Source organism: Diabrotica virgifera, chromosome 4, assembly GCF_917563875.1.
Source record: "Diabrotica virgifera virgifera chromosome 4, PGI_DIABVI_V3a".
Taxonomy (NCBI): Eukaryota; Metazoa; Arthropoda; class Insecta; order Coleoptera; family Chrysomelidae; genus Diabrotica; species Diabrotica virgifera.
The window spans coordinates 259,002,576-259,029,225 of NC_065446.1; the positions used below are offsets into that span (position 1 = coordinate 259,002,576).

At 31.9% G+C, this 26,650-nt stretch overlaps 3 protein-coding genes across 3 annotated transcripts; 1 reads left to right on the forward strand and 2 right to left on the reverse strand.

Annotated features, from left to right (window-relative positions):
* Window positions 1-1,695: 1,695 nt before the first annotated feature.
* LOC126884137 (dynactin subunit 2) lies at window positions 1,696-14,571 on the reverse strand. The gene is made up of 7 exons (XM_050649997.1): window positions 14,417-14,571; window positions 13,814-14,088; window positions 13,559-13,756; window positions 8,718-8,950; window positions 5,507-5,670; window positions 5,314-5,416; window positions 1,696-2,879 (listed from the first exon to the last, which is right to left on the reverse strand). Exons 1-7 carry the CDS (start codon window positions 14,450-14,452, stop codon window positions 2,698-2,700), a joined length of 1,191 nt encoding a protein of 396 aa, XP_050505954.1. The 5' UTR covers window positions 14,453-14,571; the 3' UTR covers window positions 1,696-2,697.
* Window positions 14,572-14,633: 62 nt separating this feature from the next.
* LOC126884141 (ribonuclease P protein subunit p25-like protein) lies at window positions 14,634-18,330 on the forward strand. The gene is made up of 4 exons (XM_050650002.1): window positions 14,634-14,845; window positions 15,471-15,652; window positions 15,705-15,821; window positions 18,059-18,330. The coding sequence occupies exons 1-4, from the start codon at window positions 14,750-14,752 to the stop codon at window positions 18,249-18,251; spliced, it is 588 nt and encodes a 195-aa protein (XP_050505959.1). The 5' UTR covers window positions 14,634-14,749; the 3' UTR covers window positions 18,252-18,330.
* On the reverse strand, window positions 18,319-26,334 carry LOC126884138 (splicing factor 3B subunit 4). Its single transcript, XM_050649998.1, has 5 exons — window positions 26,150-26,334; window positions 26,006-26,089; window positions 22,878-23,152; window positions 18,981-19,239; window positions 18,319-18,876 (listed from the first exon to the last, which is right to left on the reverse strand). The coding sequence occupies exons 1-5, from the start codon at window positions 26,181-26,183 to the stop codon at window positions 18,353-18,355; spliced, it is 1,176 nt and encodes a 391-aa protein (XP_050505955.1). The 5' UTR covers window positions 26,184-26,334; the 3' UTR covers window positions 18,319-18,352.
* Between the last annotated feature and the right edge of the window lie 316 nt (window positions 26,335-26,650).

Genomic DNA, 26,650 nt, shown 5'->3' on the forward strand with positions numbered 1-26,650 from the left:
TTTATAAAAAAATATTCGAGTGCCCCTAACTACCTCTGTAATATAAACTAAAATTTGAAATTTGGCAGACGTATATAGTACTTTGTTATCTATTAGCACAATAAATTTTACCCACAATATGGCTTCCGGTTTAACCGGAAATGAAAAAAAATCTTAATTTTTTACATACGCCCTATATATTTTTACATATTTTGAAAGAATGTAAAATTATTTTTCCAATGACATAAAACTCGTTGCTGTAACTCAAAAATTCGAAAAGTTACAGACAATTGACATTTTGCTAGAATCTTGTGTGTGTCCCCACTCACGCGATCATAGCAGAGCATTATTATAGGGCAGTCACTGAGGGTATTTGGCTCCGAATTCCATCCTACTACATCGATGTACTTGATATTTTCACAGTAAGTAGGGAATAGCTCAAGAAACAAAATCTACCCTATATACTATGGCGCTTTTATCTTGGGGCAGTTCCCACCCCTTCAAGGGGGTGGAAAATTTATTGGTCAAAATAAGCATGAAGTGGTTAGAGAACCTATTTTTAAGCAAAAACTGATCTATACTTTTTTTTGAGAACTCAATACTTTTTGAGTTATGCGTAGTTGAAAATTGGCCATTTTCATTTAAAAATGACACGTTTTCGGACGGTTTTTTGTGAATACCTTAAAAACTATGCATCAAACTAAAAACACTATATAAAATTTTTTTTTAATTATAAATAACAAAGAGATTCGTTCCTTCGTAAATTTTCTATTTATAATACAAAAAGAGATATGGTAGGTAAAAAGAGTTTGTTTTTTGGTGCATGCTCAAAGTGCTCATGCTTTTGTAGTGTTTGAAAAGGCCTTTAAAACGAGCACCGTTAAATGTCGGTTACATTCAAACTAAGCGAGATATGGTGCAAAAAAATATATGACTAATGTACTTTAAGGAAAAATGAGAAGTACATACATTTAACCCCTCATTCACCAGAATTTAAATGCATTGTTTTTCTTTTGCAATACCTCTTAATATAGTGTTATTTCTACTTTCAAAAAGTTGGACGGGTGAAAAAAATGATCAAATTATAGAGCGCATTTTTAAATTTTCTTAAAATTTTTCCTTTTGCTCCATGCAATTCGAAAATAAAAATGTTCTATCCCCGAGAAGTGGTGAGAACCGCCCCCATGGTAAAAGCGCCATAGTATATAGGATAGACTTTGAATTAGGAGATTGGGCTTTGGGCTACTCCCAAAATTTCATTACAATCCATGCAGTAAAATGCAAAATTGTAAACTATTAATTTCTTAGAAAAATGGACTAATTTGAAATGAAAGTATGACTAATATTCTATTGATTTATGCAATAATCTATAGTGTGTCCCCGAACATTTTCTCAAATGCGGGAATTAATGATGCGTAGAACCATAAAATATTTTCGAGTATACAAGGTGTTTCTAAAATATCAAAATAACGAGTAACTTTGTTATTTTTATAGAATGCCAGTATCTAGTACGATAACGATAATAGATCCGTACGATAAAGTTCTCGGGCGGCCCTTCCGTCCAGCGTTTTTTCGGACGTTCAGTGCTTTATTGCTTCGACTATAAGTATATAAATGTTATGAAACAAAATGTATGAGATTTAACCATATAGTGATGAGCCCCTACCTTTTTTTAGCTTGATTTAGAGTTATAGAAAAGGGAGAACAAAAACTCTATTTAATTTGTGTAAATAATTTACTAGCGTTAAAAGACAACAAAATAAATATAAATCACCACAACATAAAAACTATTATTATTTTAGATTAAACATTATGTTATATAAAAAAGTTCTAAATTGCCATCAAGGAATTTGCTTGTCTCAAAGACAGTTTTATAATACGAGTATAGTTAAAAATTTCTGGACAGGATTATAATGTGACAATATTACCTTTAGAAGATATATTCCGATTTTAATTGTGATTTTTGCTTTCACCGATAAATGTACAGTGTGATTCACAAATAATTAATAGTATTATACCTTTTAAGGATTTTTGTTGACAGCTGTCAACATTCATTGTAGCTAATAAAAATGGCTGAAAAGCGTAGAAAATGAGTAGAAAACAAAGCATGTAGGTTAGCGCATTCAATGATGCTTACTAGCAGACGTTGAGATGCTAAAAAGCTTGAGTGTAGTAGTAAAGAAATAATTCTAGGTGTACCAGATGCAGACTAAAGATTTTTGTAAAAAAATCCGCTTATATGTTACAATTAAAAAAAAACTTATGGAAATTGTAAAGAAGTCTTAAGTCTGTTAAGTGTTTAGGAGGGAAACACAGTATGTTCTCTAATTTAGTGGAATACATGGAAAGAAAAGTGAGAAACAAGGCAGTTTGGATACAGAGGATGTAGGGGATATAGTATGTGTGCTAGAGTGTTTTGTAGGTCACTGTAGTTCTAAGGAGGAGAAAAAAATCATACAATGTGATGCATATGCCCATAAATTATAGTCTTACACAGAAAATCTACAGAACAAATAAAAGTCCTATAAAAAATTGACAGAAAAGACAGTCTGAAACATATTCAAAACGAAAAATACTCACCAAGAATATTGAAATGGAAGTATACATACATACAAAATACCTTTCAACAATTTCACTGAATACCAAAAAACACAATCAAAATAAAAAAGTCTAGGCATATTCTTTTCTTGTAATTAATTTAGTTAGTAATTTAAAAATTTATTTATTTTTGAGAGCTTTAATTCTAGCATCTAAACTAACTACTGTAGCGTTAATTTCATTAAGATTCACTGCAAAACTTTCTTGAACGCCCTGCAAAAGCATTTTGTTGTTCTGCACGTTGCTCATCATTTCTGCCTGTGTTACTTCTATTTGGGTCAGAGTCTTAGCAAAATCGGCAGCTGAAACAATAATAAAAGAAATATTTATTGTGTATATTTATATACAGAACTGGAAGAAATTAGGGGAGGCCCATGTTCAACTTTGGACACAGAAAGCTGGGCGATGATGAATATACATTTAAGGCCCCCCTCCACATCTTTATGATATGAATTAATTGTTAACAATCTTGGACAGGTGCAATATGATCCAAATATTAATGTTCTTTGGACAGAGAAGGCTGGGCAATGATTAATATACATTTAAGGCCCCCGTTCACATCTTTTTTATGATATGAAGTGATTGTTAACAATCTTGCGACAGTTGTAATATGATCAAAATATTAAGGCTATGGGTACATAATGCGCCAATATTTTACGTGTATCCCTACTTTTTCTGTCTTTACACGGCAAATTACGTGTAGTAAAATTCACACTGGTATGGATATGTAAACATTACTAGAATGTCATTCTACTTGAAAATGTCATCACTAATTTAAAGAGATTGCTTTTGAATGTTCTTGGATAACTGTTATTTTTATAATTGCAAATTATTAATTCAGTTAATAAATGTTATAATTTTTTCACTAACTATGTATTCAGTGATTGTAATAATTTATTTGTACAACAAAAATTAATACTCAATCGAGAAAAGAGGAAAAGTGTTAAAGTGATTTTTTAATAATATATTGTTATGGAACGCTTACAATTTTGAACATCTTTAACAACAAAATACTTGGATCACAGAATATATTATCCTGATGTATTCTCTGCTTGGATCTTCCACAAATAATACACAATAAATAACTTTTTATTAAGTTCACGTCTTAAATCAATTATTTATCAAATACACTATATATTATATATCAATAATATTTAATCAATACCTCAAAATAAAAAATTGATGCAATGTCAAATATTTAAAATTGTCACTGATTGTCAGTGTCTGACTGACAATATATGCTGACAATATTATATTCGGCTGAGTGCGTTGTAAGACAAAGATAGATTTGGAAAATATTACCACGGCATTGTGTTCATTTTTTTCGAATCCTGAAAAAACCAATAAATATTTTTGAAAAATTTAAACGCAGAATGAAAGATTAAATTATTACCGAGGGCCGAAAGTCCCTTAGAATAAATAACAAGAATGTGTGTGTACTTTGTACGCACGTAAGAAGTTATACTTCTACTACATATTATGTGATTTTTAAGACAATACCAAAAATTTAAAAAAATAAAAGAATAAAACGCACACAAACACATTGAAAAATGCCACAAAGAAAAAATGATTTCTGAACGATAATAATTGTTGGCAAAAATTTTAAATACGCATTTTCTGAAAAAAAAAATTATATAACAAATATACTTACAATCATAACATGCATAAAAAAATAAAACTTGCATCGGGAATTGAACCCTTGAATTTCGTGCCGCTTTGACTCGTAACCGAAGCGTAGACTCACTGGTCCAATCCCACATTATTTATCATGTGGAAAAATACGGTAACTGAACGTTTTACTGTTTGATAGTTGTTTTGAAAATTAAATTATGTAGTTTTTTGTGGAAGAAAATATAAAAATATAACAAAACAGTAAGAAAACAATATATTAGATGAAGATTGGTAGAACTTTTGTTGGTAATCAAATTAAGTATGTAAATCAAAGCATTACATACCTAGTAGATAAATAAATCTACGCCAAAAAATCATAATTTAAAAATAAAAATCGAACCTAATTTGGGATTTCTCTCTAAAATCCGCATTCTTGAGAAAATAAATGTATGTATTTCAACCTAATCCAAATGTATAATTACAATATGATTATAATAAAAACTACTTACCAAATTAGAATGAGTTTTCTTGTCCAAAATAGTCCAAAAGTCCAAAAATATAGGTATATGAAAACTATTTAAAAAGGCAGTATAACTATTAACTAACTTTTGTTTGTTGTTTCTTTTCACACAAATTTTAAAACGCAACAACCATAAATAATCTAACTACAGCTGTGCCACAGCCGCCATATTGAATAATTTTTGACATGTCATTTGAACATCCAATCAGAACAAAGTTATAATGTGCATGCGCCCGGTCGCTAGGTTTTCCCATATAAAAATTTACCCTCTATCGCCGGTAAAGAAGTATAACTTCAAAAAGTTTATTTTGAATGAGATATTTGAAATTAAAAATCACACTAAATTTTCTCTTAGTTTTTCACCCCTGTAACTTATTTAAATAAACATTATAGAAGTTCTCAGGGACTTTCGACCCTCGCTAATAACGTAATCTTTCATTCTGCGTTTAAATTTTTCAAAAATACTTATTAGTTTTCTCAGGATTCGAAAAAAATGAATCCCCATTTGAATAGCATTGCAGCTGAAAGTACGTACCGATCCTCTTAATGTTCTTGATTTTTCTAGCAAAAAATACAAAGTAACTGATTCTAAAGCATTTTCTCACCTTTATTATGTAACTGCTCCAAAGATTTTAGTCGTTCTATAGTTTGTGGAAGCAACTGTGTAATACCTTCTGTATTTTTTACCAGATCATAGAGCTCCAAAATCTACAAAAAAAGTTCATTATCGCACCATTACATTAGACTCTTCATTTTTTCAGTATATCTACATATTTCGTAAATTGTTCAGATACATACCATGCTGTCTTTCTCTTCATCTGGCTGTACCTCTTTCTTTTTTTCTGCGATACTCTCCAGCTTTTGCGCCAGCGCTCCTAGTCTGCCTTCAATGTGATCCAATTGAGCAGAGTCTAAAAGACTTGCTGTAGCACTCAAGTGTTCAGCCCATTCATATAAACTACCTAAAATCAATATTATTGTAAATAAAATATAAGAAAGTGCTGTTATACAGTGTGTCTACGTAAGTTAATGTGATACCTAATAGCAGAAATACTTTTCTCGACTTAATTTTTTCTAGTTTATCTAATATAATTGTTTCGGAACCATCTGATTCCTTGTTTGACAAAAAAGTCCATCATACTCCAGTTTCTTTGGAATTTTCTTTCTTTTTAGATTTCAGAAATGGTGATTACTTTAGCATAAATTATCTTTTGGCTGAGATTGATTGGAAATTAGTTTTCATCAACAAAAATATCAACGAGGCTATTGAAACCTTCTATGAAATTCTATACAATTTAATACATAATTTTGTACCCATTAAAAAATATAAAATATCCACATATCCTAATTGGTATAACTGTGATCTAAAATCGTTAATATTAAAAAAGAAAACTGCTCATAAAACATTCAAACAGACAGGTAGGGAAGAAGATTATAATATATTTTCAAGTATTAGAACTCAGTGTAAAGAACTTACGAATTCACTATATAAACGACATGTTCAGGAAACTGAAAACAATATATCTGAAAACCCTAGATCATTCTGTTCACATAATATGTTACCATCAGTTATTAAGTATGATGATTATAGTGGGGACAATAGTCAAGAAATCGTTGATATTTTTGCGAACTTTTTTTCAACTGTCTACAATGATGTTGTAGTTAATCAAATTACTATTTTTAAATTTGAGAAATCTGTGAATGTAAGCAATTATGATGTTGACATTAATGAGATAGTTGATAAGATTCTGAGTAGCCAGTGGAAACTTACCAAGGGACCAGACGAAGTTCCATTGTATTTTTTAAAAAAATGTGTATACACTTTGGCAGAACCAACACACCATTTATTTAACCTATCACTAACATCAGAGATATTTCCCGATTTCTGGAAATCTAGTTTTTTATAACCAATTTTCAAGTCTGGTCAGAAAGATAAAGCTGAAAATTACCGTGCAGTTTGTATACAGTCAGAGTTACCAAAACTATTAGATTTTTTTGTAAATAGAATGTTAAGTTTTGATTGTAAAAACATAATAATTGGTGAACAACATGGTTTTAGCCTAGGTAAATCCACAGTTACAAATCTTGTGTATTCTCAGGTCGATTAAATCTATGCTGATTTTTCAAAAGCTTTCGATGGAGTCAATCATGAGATCTTGATTGCCAAACTTTGTGGCTATGGCATTAGCGATAACATCTCAAATTGGATTAAACATTATTTGTCTAATCGTTCTCAAATGGTTAAATATGGTAGTTTTTTGTCAAAACCAATTCATATAACATCAGGTGTTCCACAAGGTTTTCATTTGGGTCCACTGCTTTTTAATATATTTGTTAACGATTTACAAACAGTAATTAACTCTTTCTCTTATTTGCTGATGACATAAAAATCTTTAGATCTATTGCTTGCCTCTCTGATTGTGAATGTTTGCAGTTGTCCTTAAATAATTTTTCACGTTGGTGTAAAGTAAATGTTTTAAACTTAAATCTAAAAAATGTTTTAAAATCACGTTTAGTAAAACGCAGGCTTCTTTTAATAATAATTACACACTTAATGGTACTGTTCTGCAAGAGATACATTAGGTACGGGATTTGGGTATAACACTGGATAGAAAACTGAACTTTAATGATCATATTAATGACATAACTTCACGTGCCCTTAAAATGTTAGGATTTATCCAGAGAAATTCAAAGGCCTTCTTAGTTTTTACGTTTAAAATATTATACTGTTCGCTAGTGCGATCAATTATAGAATACTGCTGTATTATATGGTGTCCTTTTTATAACACCCAGAAAACTCAATTAGAAAAAGTTCAAAACAGATTTTTAAGGATATCTGGTTATAAAATGGGTTTAAGACGTGGATATTATAATTACAGTTATATTCTTAATCAACTTAAAATGAACAAATTAGAGAGAAGAAGAGCTGAATTCGAATTATATTTTTGAAGATATTCTTCTTTAGCGGCGAATCGATTGAGGGTAAAATTGTACATTTACCGCGCGCCTGCGCACACTGACAGTATGTAGTTCATTGCTAATCTTTCAAGATAGGTATGTATGTATCTGTAACCGTGCAAATAAGTCATTAAAAGAATATATTAGTGGTTTTAGGAAATGTATTATTTATTATAATTCTTGTGTTTTTGGATTAATAAAATATTATGTAAGCATAACATTTTTACACTATATGTCGCCGTGTTGTGTAATTATATCCGAAACTTACATATTTATTTCTAGTGCCTCGATGGAGTAGTTAGAAATGCGTTAGCACTGAGATTGGAAGGTTGCGGGTTCAATTCCCGGGCAATTCATATATTTTTTTAATTTTTGCTTGTTTTAATAAAATTTTTTTGAAAGTGGTAGATAAGAAAGTTAGTTTGATTTTTAAATAAAATACAAATAACCTTTTAAGTATATTACTTCGTTTAAATTACCTATTATATAATAGAAGAATATCTTCTTACGTGCGTACATAGTACACACACATTCTTTTTTTACATAAGCTTCTAAATGGATTTATTAATTGCCCTGAAATTTTGGGTTTAATTTCATTTAATATACCTATGCGAAGAACCCGTAATTCTGACCTGTTTTTTGTAGATTTCCATTCTACTGATTATGGACTTAATGAAGTTGTTTCTAGGATGTTACGTACGGCGAACAATTACCAAACAGATTTAGAATTATTTAATACTTCAACTGCATCATTTAAAAAACATGTTAAAAAACTGTTGTAGCTAGCTTATGTATCTTACTGTATTTTATACATATTGTACAAAAACTGAAAACGGGTTTAGCCCGTCAATAAATAAATAAATAAATAAATAAGTTGGAATCATATGGGAATCTTTCTTATGATTAATCTTACAAAAAAAGTTTTCTACATAACAAGCTCTGCATGGTCTAACTAAAACCTAAGATGCAACTATCAGATATCGAATTTTATCAATTTCATACTAGATATGTCAAAAAATATGAATTTTGCTCTAAAGAGTAAAGTACTTACTTTTAGAGTTTCCAGCTGTCAATCTAGCTAACTTATCACTAGGTGATCCTACAACATTTTCAATTCTGTGAAGTCTGGCCTCCAAGTCGGCTAGTCTTGTTGATTGTGCCAATTTAGCTTGTTCTGGTCTATAGTTGAACTGGTAAACTATGCCAGAACCATCACCTTTCAATTCAGATTCTGGTTTTTCATTAATAGTTGCCTTGAATTTTTCTAACTGGGATAGAAGTTTCCTAAAAAGTAAAATAAATACAATAGAAACATTGCTCTGCAAGCATGCTCTGACATATCAGTTTTTTGTATATTTAAGGAAAAATAAAATATCTAATATGCTCTAGAAGAGAAGATAACAAGATACAAGAAATCAAGATAGAAAACTACACTTTTGAAAGAGCTCAACAATTTAAATAATTGTGAATGGTAAAAATAAGAAAAGTGAAGAAGTAATGGAGCGAATACTTGAGGGCATTAAAATATACTATTGATACCATAAGATAATGAAGAACAAAAGACAAAAACAGAAATACAAAACTGAATATACACTAAGCGTCAAAATTATCGCATCACCTTAAAAATGGGACATTTTTGAAGTCTCGTATTTTCTAAACATGTCCGATTTTACTGATTTTTTTAGTACGTCATAGCTTTATTCTTCAAGAATATCGCTGTAATAATATTGTTGCTAAACAGGTAAGTGTCATTGTATACCGGGTGTAACAATGAAAGTGTGTTTTTTCCTCAAAGTTCGGAACACCGTGTGGAATATTTAGCATATACAGGGTGTTTCATTGGGAAACGGAAATACTTTAATGGTGAATAGAGGTCACCGAGCCGGTTCTAGATATAGTACATTTTTGCCCTACCGACTTTTATAACCGAGTTACAGGGTGTTTTATCGATTTTGCCCATTTCTTTCCTAAGCCATAACTTTAGAACCACCCTGTATATTTTTTTGATATTTGGTACACATATGTCTCATTCAAAACCCAAACGACCGACATACTAACCATAAGAAAAATCCAGGTCCGGATTAACAAAAAATTATAAAGTAATTGTGACCTTAAAACAACACCCTGTATATTTTTTTGATATTTGGTACACATATGTCTCATTCAAAACCCAAACGACCGACATACTAACCATAAGAAAAATTCAGGTCCGGATTAACAAAAAATTATAAAGTAATTGTGACCTTAAAACAACACCCTGTATATTGAAATTTTGAAAATCTGTTTGCATACTTGAGAAGGGCACAAAAAAGTAAGTTTAATGGTTCGCTTCAATTTTTCGGCCAGACAATTTTATGACTTTAATTTTGAAATTATATTGAATTTTTTAAGAACTTTGACATTAAAAAGCAGATATTATTAACTTTTAGTTATAAATTATTTAAGTTAATGAATAAATACTCATTTTAAAAATAACCAATACTTATTTACCACATTAGAACGACCCAATTACTAATGACAAGAAAAATCCAGGTCCGGATTAAGAAAAAAATATAAAGTAATTGTGACCTTGAAACAACACCCTGTATATTGAAATTTTGAAAATTTGTTTGTGTATTTTAAAAGAGCATAAACTGCGTTAAAAGGTGTATGTCAAATTTTTGCGCAGATATTTTAATTACGGCAACTTTGAAATCATATTGATTAATTCTCAAGGTGACAAGAAGCTGCCAGAAAAATTAAGAACAATCCCAATGTAATTAGAAAATCGATTCGAAATATTTTAAAACGAGCAAGGAAATGGATCGAACAAAATGGCAGACATTTTGAGCAACTGTTATAGTTCAAATATTTTTAATTTATGTTAAATTGTTGAATTGTTTAAACGATTTTTCTTATTAGATATAGGTGTTTTTTTAAATTATTTACTAAATCATTAAAATATCCCAATTCTCGCAATTCTAATTTTTAATGATGTGCATATAGCTACAAATCCAGAGAATATATGAAGCCAGCGTAGTAAATAAGTATTAGGTATTTTTAAAATAAGTATTGATTCATTAACATTAAATTATTATTAAAAGTTAACAATATCTGGTTTTTAATCTCAGAGTTCTTTAAAATTTTATTATAATTTCAAAATTGATGTAAATCAAGGGCGAAAAAATTAAAATAAGCCTTTAATCACAGTTTTTCATGCTCTTATAAAATGCGCAGACAAATTTTTAAAATTTCAATATACAGGGTGATGGTTCAAAGTCACAATTACTTTGTATTTTTTTCTTAATCCGGACCTGGATTTTTCTTGTCATTAGTAATTGGGTCGTTCCAATGTGGTAAATAAGTATTGATTATTTTTAAAATGAGTATTTATTCATTAACTTTAATAGTTTATAACTAAAAGTTAATAATATCTGCTTTTTAATGTCAAAGTTCTTAAAAAATTCAATATACATAATTTCAAAATTAAAGTCATAAAATTGTCTGGCCGAAAAATTGAAGCGAACCATTAAACTTACTTTTTTGTGCTCTTTTCAAATATGAAAACAGATTCTCAAAATTTCAATATACAGGGTGTTGTTTTAAGGTCACAATTACTTTATAATTTTTTGTTAATCCGGACCTGAATTTTTCTTATGGTTAGTATGTCGGTCGTTTGGGTTTTGAATGAGACATATGTGTACCAAATATCAAAAAAATATACAGGGTGGTTCTAAAGTTATGGCTTAGGAAAGAAAAGGGCAAAATCGATAAAACACCCTGTAACTCGGTTATAGAAGTCGGTAGGGCAAAAAATGTACTATATCTAGAACCGGCTTGGTGACCTCTATTCACCATTAAAGTATTTCCGTTTCCCAATGAAACACCCTGTATAAAATATTGAAATTAAAACTAAACTGTAGCCTAAGGCTTTCGTAACATTTTGCTTCTTGATTTATTCGCTTATGTTGCGTAATAAAAAAGTTTGGTACTTTAACAACTAGTAACGTTCTTCATCAATACATGGTGTTTCTAAATAAGTGCGACAAACTTTAAGGGTTAATTCTGTATGAAAAATATTGACCGCTTGACTTATAAACATATGTCCGCAAATGCTTCGTTTCCGAGATAAGGGATGTTGAATTTTTTCTTACAAACTGACGATTTATTTACTGCTCTAAAAGCGGTTGAGATATGCAAATGAAATTTGGTAGGTTTTAAGAGGTAGTTATTGTACATTTTTGGCTACTATTAAGAATTTTATATTCACCATTGGCGTGCATACCGATCATATTACTCTGTCATAATCCCTGTATCCATGCCAATGGTGAATATAAAATTCTTAATTGTATGCCACAAAATGAGCAATAACCACCTCTTAAAACTAACTAAATTTCATTTGCATATCTCAACCGGTTTTAGAGCAGTAAATAAATCGTCAGTTTGTAAGAAAAAATCCCGTATCTCGGAAACGAAGCATTTGTGGACATATGTTTATAAATCAAACTGTCATTATTTTTCATGCAGAATTACCCCTTAAAGTTTGTCGCACTTATTTAGAAACACCCTGTATTGATGAAGAATGTTACTAGTTGTTAAAGTATCTAACTTTTTTATTACACAGCATAAGCGAATGAATCAAAAAGCAAAATGTTAAGAAACCCTTATTCTACAGTTTAGTTTTAATTTCAATATTTTATATACGCTAGAATATTCAACAGGGTGTTCCGAACTTTGAGGAAAAAACACTCTATCATTGTTACAACCGGTATACAATGATACTTCCTGTTTAGCAACAATATTATTACAGCGATATTCTTGAAGAATAAAGCTATGACATACTAAAAAAATCACTAAAATCGGACATGTTTAGAAAATACGAGACTTCAAAAATGTCCCATTTTTAAGGTGATGCGATAATTTTGACGCTTAGTGTATATAGAGTTGCAATCAGACCAGTAGTTATATATTCAGCTGAGAGAATGTGCTTCACAGATAAAGATGAAAAAATTAAGAATATTCAAAAGGAAAATTCTCAGTAGTAATTGCACAAGAGCTCTAAAATTATCGAATTTTTCCCGAGTGACACTTTGACAGTTTGAATTTCACGACCCGAAGGGGAGTCAAATTATGTCAAAGTGGCACGAGGGAAACAATTCAATAATAATTTTAGAGATCGAGTGCAGTTTGCTGCGATTATTTCATAAATAAAACTGTTCAAAACCAAAATTTTATTGTAATTTGTTTATGTAAGTACAAATTACTACAGTTAAACACAGTTGTTATAAATATTTGACGGTTGAAAGTCATCACTTTTATAACTTTTAAAACAGTAATTATCAGTTTAATTTTTATTTCTGTAGCTTTCTATTGGTCAGAATCTCCTATGAATGAAATAATCAAAAGAATTATAGACCCAATATGAATGGAAAAGGAGAAATGAGAAGAATGAACCATGAAATAACACATAATGAAGGGAGAAGATATAGTTTAAAACATAGAGACAGATGGCTGGGATACACAGAGAGAAGGAAAAACAACCTACTGATTAAGAAGGTCATCAGGTGGAATCCAAGAACTGAAAGACCAAGGAGAAGATCCAGAGAGAGATGGAAGAACCAGGTCATGAGAGATATCAAAATCCTGAAAGTGAGAAACTAGAGGGTACTATGCACTGATCAAAGTGAGTGGAAGAAAATTGTAACCAATACTTTGTCAACAGGTTGGCTGCCATAATGTTAAAAAAATGTGTCCCTACAAGGCTCCCATTTCTATGCTATTGAGACAACTATGGTATGTCACACAGCTGTTATTGAAAACAACATGAGACACATTTGTGTCTCACGGAAGCCAACGTGTTAACAAAATATTCAAAAATTATACAGTAGAAATATGATATCAAATTTTGCTTACTGAATTTGTGTCCCTTGTGGATCAGATATTTTCTGAATGATCCCTTCACCCAAAGTTTCTTCTAACTTCAAGTCCGCTAGTTGTTTTAAGGATTGCTCCACTTTTTGACTCGACACCAGACAATTCTCTTGGGTTTCTTTAGGATTGTTTTTGATATTATTAACTTCTTCTAGAACCTCTTTCAGTTCGCACTGCAATCTGAAAAGTATTCAAGTACTATTATATAAATCAAAAACGTTGAAGATTGTATCGAACCTATTGTACTTTTGTATTAAGGTTTCTTCTTCACCAGATCCAACTAATTCCCAATCACCACTTCTCGCATCATAGCCAGCTCGATGTTTTTTGCTTATTTTTGATGAAAAATCAACATTCTCTGATCCTAGATACTTTCCTTTGAACTTATTGAAGGCGTCGTCTGCTGAAATGTGAATCCTTTCAATGGGATCATTTTCCTCCTCAAAGGTGTCAACTGATTGCTCTGATTCAGGAAGATCAGATGTTTCGTAGACATCAGGCTCATCGTGGGCCTATAAAATTACATATAAATTTCAGTATAGTGGTACCAGCTTTCTAAGAAACTCATTAATATTCAGCTCAGCGAGGTGCTATTGTTGGAGGTGTGGAATTGCATAAACAAGGGATCTACCTGTTTTATGAAATGCTCCTTGTTTATGTAATTTCACACCTCAAACAATAGCACCCCGCTGAGCTGAATACTAATGAGTCTCTAGGTAGTACTATCACTATTAATCACTCAAATATTCTTATAAAAAGCTTGTACTATGGTGTAATTATTGAATATTACTCTGTTTAGTTGTTGTTGCCAGATGCTAAGTTTACTTATGATCTACTCACTATTCCAGGTAAGTCAGCATATTTTGGATTTGCCATTTTATGGATTCAAAATGTAATAGTAAAAGAGTTTTTCTATGTGGAACAAATAAATTATAAAATATCCGGAAAATTGAATATTACAAAATGATGACAAATCTCGCTCTGACACTGACAGACAGAACAAATGTCATAATGTCAAAAACAGAAGAATACTTGTCCCTTTCTTCTGTTTTTGTTTAATTAAGGCCAATTTTCTTATAGCATCTAACCATATTTTACCTTATGTTAAAGTTAAATTAAAGTTAACCAAACTTTGATAAAATAAAAAACATACTAAAAATTTAAATTAAAATAATGGAAAATTACAAAAAAGGAAAGAATATCGAAGAACCTTTAGAGAGAAATAAAATACCTATACCTAAACTTCCAGAGAATTTTCTATGGATGCAGGTAATTTTGAAATGGTCATTTATGTATTTTTATATATTATACCTATACTAAGAATTTCCACAGTTTTCACTGTATTCCTTCACTCAGTAGTTCTCTCCAGTTGTTTCTGTTAGCCAGTACCCTTCTTTGCAGATTTCTTCTTTCCATTGCTTTGTCCACTTCATCTCTGGAAGATCTTCGGAGTCTGCCTCTTTACCTTCTTCCTTTCAGGCTCCACTCTGTTTATCCAACGTGTTTTGTCTGTTCTTCTGACATGTCCTTACCAGGTTAATCACATGTGATCAATGTCTATTATTCAAGTTCATTCCCATTATTTTCTTGGTTTCTGTTATTTTTTATATCTCTTCTTGTTATTCTGAAGCTTCTCCTTAGTCAGTTTTCTCTAGGTTTATTTCCATTCCATTCTTTTTTCAGTTTTCTCATCATAAAGCCGAAGTCATCTTCATCTTGTGAAATCACTATTTGGTTGTCAGCAAAACTTAGGGTATATAGGTATTCATTTCTTACTTGCATTCCTTCGCACTTTCTTTTCCATGGTTTCAGGTTATTTTCCAGGAATATTTTATGGACTGCATGTTCTATTTTTGATAGCTATGTATTCTCACAACATAAAATGTTTTTTTAGGTACGGGGAGGTAGCAAAATTAGAAATCTTCTACCACACGCTATAAATGAATTCCGAGAAGCCAAACATGTTGTATGGACGGGTTTCGGATCATCTGTAGGAAAATGCATAACTTGTGCAGAAATTATGAAAAGAGAATTCAATAACACTCTACATCAAATAACAAAAATATGTTATAGACTGTATGTTTTTGTAAAGGCAGTGTATGGACAATTTTCTGATATTCTGTTTTAGTGTTGAAGAATACTGGGATCCTCTGTTGCCAGAACTTGATCAAATAGTGGTGAAACGAAGACTGCCAATGATCCATATATATTTGTCTTCTGAGAGCATAGATACTGAAGAATTAGGGTAAATGTGGAAGCTTTCAATTGATTTGTTTATATAAATAAAAGTTACATATACTATGGTTTGTTTTTAAACCAAGAGGAGTGATTCAAATTTACCACGCTGTAATGCTTGTTTGTAATTGGTCCAACCGCAAGCAAGTTTACTCTAATGTTATAAAATTTTGACACAATTGACATTTCATAGGTTAATTAAGTTATATCAGTGATTTTTCCTGTTTTCTGTTATTCCTTTAATTCTCAGATTTTTAATCTGCTTTTATATAAAATACAGTTGTTACCCTTTAGTGACATATTAATATAATATTTATGGATTACCATTGAGGGCCGACATGATCAATAAAAAAAGATGTATTTGGTGATATTTCTAGTGACTTTCTTGGGTGTGAATTTGTCTTTTTAGTTTACTCCTCTTGATTAAAAAATAAACTATTCGCGGTGTGCAAGTACTTGGAAAGGGAAACGAGAAACGACCGTGCGTGAGTCGCGGAGAAATATTGCAACTATCTTAAATAATTCATATTGTCAAATTGACGTATATTTCATACCTTCTGTCATTGACTCAGAAAAATTATATATTGCTCCACAATATTGATATGATATGCAATTATTATATAAAGGTAAATTTAATTAATTGTATTTTGCTTGCAGTACTGCATTTTAATAACGGATTTTATTTACTACATACAATTGTTTACGTTTGCTAAACATAACCTGCATCTTATTTTTTTCCATAGATATATAATACTCTAGATTGCGCCTTACGATCTTAAAATGGGTGACGGTTGCGACAGAGATAAATGAGCCTATTTGGTCGGTAGTCTCTTTCTAATTCAAGGGGAGTATCGACGACGTCACTATCCTACTCTGTCGTCGAGGATTTTAGATGGTTTGACAGTTCGAGCGGATGGCGACGAGAACTGGTCGTTTGTCTTCGGACGTGGATAATCCTGGTTCGAATCTCATACCAATCTTTACTTTTTTTATTTTTAATTTAATCAATATTGCGTTTATTAGATATTTTTACATCTCTAAAATAAATCTATGCAAAGAAATATATAACAAATAAGAAAAACTGTGTAGGTACCTATAGATTTTTAAAAATATAAAAGCCAATGTTATTTTTTTAATAAGTTAATTGTAGAATAGTAGGTATAAAGTAATTGTTAAAAATATTCGTAAAAAATTACCAATAATTAATATCAACATAATGTACGATCGATTTATTAATTGAATCGGTCATTTCCAAAACAACGTGAGTCACATATTCCTAATTTTACAGAAGAGCAAAGAAAACTAACTATATACCTAGTCGAAAGATGGATGAAATGGATGACATCAAAATTCAGAGTTATATTGTAGTTTTGTTCCTAATGTTTTTACTGGACTGGTGTCGTTTTTGTATACAACGTTTATCTTAAAGGAGTCTATTCCTCTCAAAAAGTTAGTTTCTGAAAATTGTGGACTTTGCTGTTTTTGAAATGACCGATTCAATTATAAGTAATTATAGACATTATTTTTATTTATGAAATTATTGTTACAATTTTTTAAAAAAGTAGAAGCAAAACAAACATTCACATCATTCGAATAAGGACGAATTTATATTAATAACGAATGACTTTTATTTTACTTTGCAGTTCACAAATTATGTATTCCAATATTAACTTACTATACATACATTTATTATCTGCTAGATTTACTTAGGTCAATTTTTCAGATGTAAAAATATCTAATAAACGCAATATTGATTAAATAAAAATAAAAAAAGTAAAGTTGGTATGGGATTCGAACCACGATTATCCACGTCCGAAAACCAAAGACCATTTCCCGTCACCACCCGCTCCAACTGTCAACACATATTACTCGATGAAGTGGGATATTCACGTCGTCGATATTTCCCTTAAATTAAAAAGAGACTACCGACCAAATAGGCTCATTTATCTCTGTCGCAACCGTCACCCATTTTAAGATCGCAGGGCGCAATCTAGAGTATTATATATCTATGTTTTTTTCTTCTTATTATTTTTTTGGACTATGGTCTTGACAATTATCCAGCAACCAGGACTAATGTAATTGGCCAATATAATTAAAAGTGCGAATAAAAGTACAGAGCGTAGAAATAGAGGTCGCTTTGCCGAACTTGCACGGTCCCAATAGATGGATCAAAGACTGATGAGAATTATATTAAATGTTTTAATTTTTACCTGCTGTGTTACAAATACTGTAGTTGTTTCATTTTAGGTATCAAGCTCCTGGGCAAATACTATTTTTCAACAGTCAGACTAAGGGTAATAAACAAAAACCAAGGAATAATGATGAAAAACAGTATTCAAAAAGAAATCAAAGGAAAAATAGGGACAAAAGACCAAAAAATGACTCTACTACGAATGGTTCTAGCAGTAGCAATGTAGTCAGTATATCAGAAAATAGCTAGACTTACTTATTAAGGTTTTCTTCTATTATATGTAAATAAACTATTTTTTTTAATAAAACAAATAATGTACTTAAAAATACTTATACTTTATTACAAACATCTCAAATTTTAGTATCAAAAGTAGGTGGGGGTGGTGGAGGTCCCCTTACAGGGAAAGCTGGTCTACCTCCGGCAAAACCTGGTGGTGGTGGTGGAGGAGGCCTCCAGTTAGGCGGTGGTGGTCTTCCTCCGGGTGGTGGGGGAGGCGGGAACATTCCACCAAATGAAGCACCTCCTGCAGGAGTCGGTGGACCTGGAGGAATGGGCAAGCTCCCAGGAGCTGCACCTGTCCACGTTGGAGGTGGAGGTATCAGTCCATGAGGTGCCACTGGAGGCGGTGGTAAAGGGGGTCTGGCTTGGGCTCCTGCCGCAGTTGGCATCGTTGGTGGTGCACCAGGTGGTAAGGGTGGTTGGGAGGGAGGTAATGGAGGAGGTGGTATTCCTGCTGGGAAGGAACTTCCCATTCCTGGTGGTGGTACAGGTGGAGGAGGAGGTGGCAAGTTTGATAGTGTTGGAGGCGGTGGGGGCATCATTCCTGTCATTATGACTGGTGGAGGAGGTGGGGCCATGGACATGGGCATCAAACCTACAAAGGAAATGTTTATTTTAATTTTAAAACACAAATAACATACCCTAATTAGCCCTTTTCACTTGTGGAATCAATAAATAAAAATAACACAATAAATATACCTATTGGAGGTGCATCAGCAAACAGTTGATGAGGCCTATCAGCCTGTGATAATGGATTCTGAGCAGCAAGAAGACGTTCAGCTGCAGATCCATGCCTCTCTCCTTTTGAGTCTTTCTTGAAAGCATAAGACACTGATATGGGTCTATTGCACAAATATTGGCCATTCATGGCTTCGATGGAGGCATCTGATGCTTCGAAGCTTGCAAAATTGATGAAAGCGAACCCTTTGGAGTTACCAGTATCAGGATCTCTCATAATCTACAAAGTAAATCAATGAATGATATTTTAACACTTTACGTGTGGATGGCACACATGTGAGCCACATAGTGCCTCAAACAATGTGCGGACGGCTCGCATGTATGCCATTGGATATATGACCTTCTAAGATGAAAATTAATTTCAGTTCAGAGTATAAGTCTTAACTCATTACATCCTCATACGACGTGATAAGGGGTGTATGGTTTGAAAATTTTGAAATTTTCAATATTTTTTGTTATTTTAAATAAATGTACATAATTTCAAGAATAGTCTAGGCGCCAAATAGAGGTCACCGTGTCCTTTTCAATTCTGATGGACAAACTCAACGGTTTCTTATGGATTTTTGGGTGCTGATTACGAATTTCGAGGGTGGATTTCGATCCGAGTGGTCAAAAAATTGTTATAAACAATTTAATTATTTATAAGGCTCTGGCTCATGTACTAAAAGAGATAAAAAAATATTTCAAATAAAATTTGTTCCTTAATAAAAAACGAAGAAAAAAACGTTTACTAACCTTAAATCCAACAATTAGAACTCAAGATATTGTAAAATTAGTGCACAATGCAAATTGCAAAATAAGTATTTTTCGAAACTTGATTGATCGTAACTCGGCTTCCACGCATGCAAATGAGCCTTACAATGTCTCATTTTAAAGCTTAATTAATAGGCTAAAAAAAAAGAATGGTCGAAGAAAAAGATGCAAGGAAAGTTACAATGTGGAACCCAAATATAACAAGGGCGAAAGGAAGACCAGGTATTAGAGGACATAAAAAGATCGAAAGTGCCAAGATGGAGACAGAAAATACAGGGCCGGGATATATGGAGGAAAATAATAGAGAACGCTAAGAGGAACCCTAGATTAGACTAAACTGGAGAGAATAAAGAATGTGGAGTGACTCACCACAATAAATGAGTCAATGAGCTCAATAAGAGTGGATCCAACTCCGCACGGAGTGTATAGCCTGTATATATTATAATAGGCTTCCAAACAAAGTTTGTTAAACTACTTTATCATCATTGGTTTTAAGGTTATACCCATTTGAGCTGTTCACCTTCTCTTTTGTAAATTACTCCTCGATTCAAAAACATTCCAGTGTGCATCACTTTAGAATTTGTCATACAAAAAAGAAATTGAAATTAAAAGTTGCCAAAACTCTAAATGCGTTTTTCTCAAAACTGCTGTTTTTAAAGGTGGTGGACATTGTAAACATACATATTTTGATTTTTACCTTTAACAAAAATTTTTGTTATTTTGACCTCTGGGTGATACCAAGAAGTCAAAACTCTTTAAAACTAAAAAACTCGACAGCTTTACCTAGATAAACTTATAAGCTACTAAAATCTTTTTGAATCTTTTGTTTCACATGATTCAATGATGAGTTCTGATGTCCAGCGCAAAATCCATTTTTTTGGAAGTGTCTGTAAAAATTTTCCACCATTGGCGTATTTTTCAATATTTTGCCTTGAATTTTTTTTTAATATTTTTTAATTGTACGGAATATATTTATTTAATTTAAAAATAAAATAATTCTACCATAGTTTTAAAAAATATTCACAAAAATGTGCCTGAAATGTTGATTTCAAACTATACCCTCCTCTTAATATTTATCTTGTATACAGTGATGAGCGCGCTAATAACCGGGAAAATAACGCAAAAAGATGGAAAACATATTAGGTTGTGAGATAACAGAAATGAAACTAATGTAGGTGGGAATTTTAGCGACAAAAACCTATACATTTATATTCTATTTATTGTTTCACACCTTTAGACGTATTGGACGAGTTTGGCAACTGCCACTGTGACAGTTTTAGTTGACAATCAGGGTTGGCAGGTTTAAACCAACATGCTTAAAAACTTGGTTTAAACCAACTGGATTTATAAGAAAAAAACCTGGTTTATTACTGAGCTTCCAAACTGGTGTTTTTATTTTAAGTTTTTAATACAGCTGCTGCAAATGAAGAAAATTAAGATAAATAAATTCAAATTTTTTACTCTCGAACTTATTATTTTGAATATTATTACGTTTGAAGATGTTTTTTTGTCATATTATTTTTTGTGTGTGTAAATAAAAAATCACGTTGTCTTAATCATTTTTTTCATTGTTTATTACTATTAATTTATAAAATAATTTATTCATTTTTAAAGTACAGTGGAACCTCGATAACTCGGATTAATCGGGACCGCGACCGATCCGGGTTATCGAAAATCCGAGATAGCCGGAGAATATGGTAAAAATTAATAAAATACGGTATACTTACAGATAAACTCCGTTAGAATTGAAATAACATGAAATATATTTATAAATATGCACAGTAACCTACTCATTAAAATTATGTACTAAAAAAAACACCAAACCCAAACGTAAGCAAATGGAAGCGAACAATACAAGACACACAATACTAAAGACCATTGTTTATAAAAGAATTTTTTAAATAGTCTTTCCTAAATAATGCTGACAGTTTGAAATAAAAAGGAATAGATACTACAGACAGGTGGCTGTTGTTTCTGCGGCGTGTGCTATGAGTCATTTTTAATATCGCATAGTTCAAATTACACACATAAGTACACATTATCTCTCAAATATTATATTACATACATTTTTATTGTTGAAAGGTTTGTCTAATAATTAACTATTTTGATTGGAAATAAGCCACAATTAAATTGAAAAATACAAAATATTGAAAATCAAAATGTTTATCTGATGAAAATCGGTCCGGGTTAACCGGACTTCCGGATTATCGGGGGCCGACTTATCGGGGTTCCACTGTATTTAGACTTATTATACTTTGTAACAAATAAACCTGGTTTAAATAAAAAAACCTGTTTTTTTTTTGGTTTTTTTGGAAAAAAAACCTTGGTTTTTGCCAACCCTGGTTGACATATTCCTCTGATACATCTAAAGATGGGACGCTAAATAGAATGTAAATTCTTTTCATTATATATAATAGCTTAGCTCTCCAGGCCTAGAAGGCCCATGGCTTGGTTTACTATTCCTTTCCAATCTCTCCAATTTGCTGTTTTATTTTTCCAATTTGTGATTTTCAGTTCTTCTATGTCTTTTTCAACATCTTTCTTCCATCTGGTTTTCGGTCTACCTTTCTTCTTCTTTAATCCTATTCCTCCCATTAGTATTTTTTTGGGAAGTCTCGTGTTTGGCATCCTTTGGATATGTCCCAACCATCTCAGTCTTTGTGATTTTATGATCCCTACTGTTTGGTTCACCATACATCCTCTCCAATTCTACATTTGGTCTTCTTATCCACATTCCATTCCATATCTTTCCGCCAAATATTTTTCTTAGGACTTTCCCACACTTTAAGCATGACTTGCTCAGATTTGTTCATCGTCCATGTTTCACTGGCATACAAGACTATAGGTCTTATCACTGTCTTGTATATTCTTATCTTAGCCCCTCTAGATATGTTCTTATTTCTTAATAAGTTGTTTAGAGCAAAGATACAACGATTACCAGCCATAATTCTCGCTTGGATTTCTTCTTTTATATTTGGTCTCCTAGTGAATGTCGCTCCAAAATTTTTCTTTTCTTTTCATTACACAACTTAATTAATAACTAATTAACTCCATCTTTTGCGTTTTTTGCTGGTTATTAGCGCGTTCATCACTATATATGTATACCTTAGGTGTTTGTAATATTACTCCAAATGCGGAAAAAGTATCATAGAGTAATTTTTCGTCTACTTCTGGGTCTAAATTTCCAATAAAAATGTTAGCTCCTACATCTAAGTTTTTCTGATGAGCCGAAGCTTTGTTTACTCTTATAGGCTTCCCATACAATTTTATCATATTCATAATTTTAATAGCATAATCTGCATCCTCCTCTCCCATAAATTCTACAAACCCATAGCCCTGGTGCATGGTCGTTACTCGATCTTTTGGCATATGTACATTGACTAAAACATATTAATAGGTTAGACATGAAAAAACTGTGGGAAGCAATGAGAAGAATGCACGTTAGAGAGAAATCGGTGAGTATAACACAGAGACTATAAAGAAACACAGGTGCAAATAAAGTTAGGCAATGAACATCCATCAATAAAACATACCAAAAACAACTATCGCAACAAAAGGCCTCAAACAGGGATGTGGTCTATCACCTAGTGATGTTGATTATAGTTACTTTCGAGTATTCGTTACAAATCGTTACTTTTGTATAAAGTAATCATTTACAGTATTCGTTACTTTGATTACTATGATCACTTTTGTACTTGAGTACCAGTAATCATAAAAAAAAAATCGTATTTCTCAGTAGGTAGGTATTTTGTATAGATATTCCGTTATCACAAGTAATCATTTACAATATTCGTTTCTTTGATTACTACTCGTATGATTACTTTTGTTACTTTTGTATTTGAGTACCGGTAATCATATCGAAAATCGTATTTCTCAGTAGGTAGGTTGTAGATACAATAGTCGTTACTCGCTCTGATACGATTGGTACGAAGTAATCAAAGTAGATACAGTAGTCGTTACTCACTCTGATACGATTGGTACGAAGTAATCTGAGTAATCAAAGTATATACAATAGTCGTTACTCGCTCTAATACTATTGGTATGAAGTAATCAAAGTAGATACAACAGTCGTTACTCACTCTAATACGATTGGTACGAAGTAATCAGAGTAATCAAAATAGATACAATAGTCATTACTTGCTCTGATATGATTGGTACGAAGTAATCAGAGTAATCAAAGTAGATACAATAGTCGTTACTCGCTCTGATACGAGGTAATCAGAGTAATCAAAGTAACGATTTGCCTCTCTATATAGTAATCGTTAATCTCAGTATTCGTAAGTATCGACTACTTTGTAACGAATAGTTACTTTTTCAACATCGCTACTATCACCTACACCTTTTAAATACATTGATCAATCTTTGAAAAGATAGTATAGAAGGTGTGGAATGATGGGCATATCAGTACAAGATAATAATATATTACATTCACTACTTTTTGCTGATGACCAAGTTTTGCACAAGACAGGGAAAACCTGGAATATATGACAAGGAAATTAAAGGAAGTGTATGAGCTATGGGGACTCAAGATAAATATGTGTGGGACTGAATACTTATGTATTGGATCCGGGGTATCAGATTTGAACTTAAGTTTAAAAGAGACTATTAAGAGTTGTAAGACTTTTATATATTTAGGGTCAATGATAAGTCGAGTTGGTACTTGAACGATATAAAACTATGAAAGATATAAAAATAGCAAACATATGGAGCGGAAGTATGTCCAATGACAGCAACAATACGAAATAAAATAAGAACAGTTGAATTGGACTTTATGAGCAGATGTCCAGATGCACTACAAATGACTTGAGAGGATAGAGTAGAGTAAATTTTTATTTGCACAAATTTTTAACATAATTGAGCAAATAACGTAACATTATTAATCACATATTAAAAACAATATATTAACATTATGGATTAAAATATATAAACAATACAAATTACATATGCTGATCAAAGCTGATAGGCCACATACTCCACTACAGTATAGGGCTCAATGTTACTCGGGTGTTGAAAAACCGTTCTTTTAAAAGCTTTATAGCTTGTTTCCCGTTGAATGTCAGATGGTAGACTATTGTAAAATTTAACACGCATACAAAGACTTCTCTCTGTTAGAGACAATCTGTGAAGTGTGAAATTCAAATTAAGGCTTCTTGTATTATATTCATGATTTGGAAGCAGGTGATAAAACAAAGTAAAATTTTAAAGACGAACATAACACATTCATTTATATAGATAGCTGAGAAAATAAGTATATTCAGTGATTTGAATCAGCCTCTACAGGATTTTCCTACCTTTAATCCTAAGATGACCCAGACTGCCTTTTTTGGACTATGAAGACAGTTGAGCTATCCACTAAAGCACCCCAGAAGATCATTCCATATCGCATAATAGAATAAAAGTTTGCATAATATACTGAAAGTAAGATTGGTCTAGATAGGATTTCAATACTCTTAATGAGCCGCAGGCTCTGTTTAGTTTTTTTGTCGCATTTTTTATTTGTTCCCCAATTTAGGTTCTGGTCAATATGAAGACCAAGAAACCTAACTGATCTAGAAGGTTCTGTGTTTTGTGATACAAGATTGACTGTATCTTGGAACTGTTCTAGTGATCTGCCGGTTCTAAAGTAAACAAAAATTGTCTTATCAGTATTAAGCACCAGCCTATTTCCACTGAACCACTGTTAAGCCTTGTCCAGAGTTTGTTCTGCCACTGTGTGGAGTGTTTCTAATGTATCTTCCCAAAACAGCACATTTGAGTCATCAGCGAAGTTTACAAGGTTTGAGGAACCACTAACCACCGCATTTGACAGGTAATTTATATAGACCAAAAAGAGAAATGGCCCCAAAACGCTCCTCTGTGGTACACCTAATTTTAAGTTGATTGGTTCAGAGTAAACCTTACATCCCTGTTTCTCCAAGCATACCTTTTGTGATCTATCTGTAAAAATAGATATAATAAGAACAGAGGAAATATGGAACAGAATGGAAGTAGAATGCTAAATTACAAAAAATTGTAAAACAGCCTGCAGCCCTACAGCAATGTACCAAGAATGCCAGAGCACAGGTGGCCAAAAAGAATATTGGATTGGGACAGGACATGCTATGCTAGAAAGAGACTTCAGATAAGGTGACTGGTAGAATGGACTGCTGTGGAGGACGAAAATGGTAAACTCATAATGGGAAAAAGCCCAAGAAGAGGTTAGACAACAAATTGATCAATATTTTGTAACTTACCTAAAGGCCCTGCTTGTACAAAGAGCTCCCACAATAAGGACTCCGAAACTTTATCATCTAGGCCTCCCACATAAATAGTGGCATCTAAAACAAAGTTTCTGTTAAGATTTGCCGCAAAAACATAGGTTATAAGTTGAAAATTACCTCGATTTCTTTCTGCTATCGGTCCGTTGGCCATTGTATCAAGATATTGTGGCAGACAACGATTCTAGATGTTTTTATTTATATAACTAGTATAATTAGATAATATAAATTAAATTTATTTTCTGGATTATAAACCAACTTTTAAATCCAAACAATCGTGTCCGCCATGATGTCATTTGTCATTTCATTGTCTCCTGTCAATTGTCAATTTCAACATTTGAACAAGTAAAACATAGGCGTAACATGAATATTTACTTCCATGGTAAAAAATTTAAAAACATTTTTTTCCCAATAAAAATGGTTTTGCTTTTGATTATGAATATGTCATACAATAAATGACTAATACTCTTATCGATTTATCTTGTAGATTGTAGACTCAACAAGACAAAACAATAGACGATGGAACGTGGACACAATATAAAATGAAATATGGCCTTACTTTTAAACCGTGACCACATATAGTGACCACAGTTTAAAAGTAAACTAAAAGACCTAACAGAA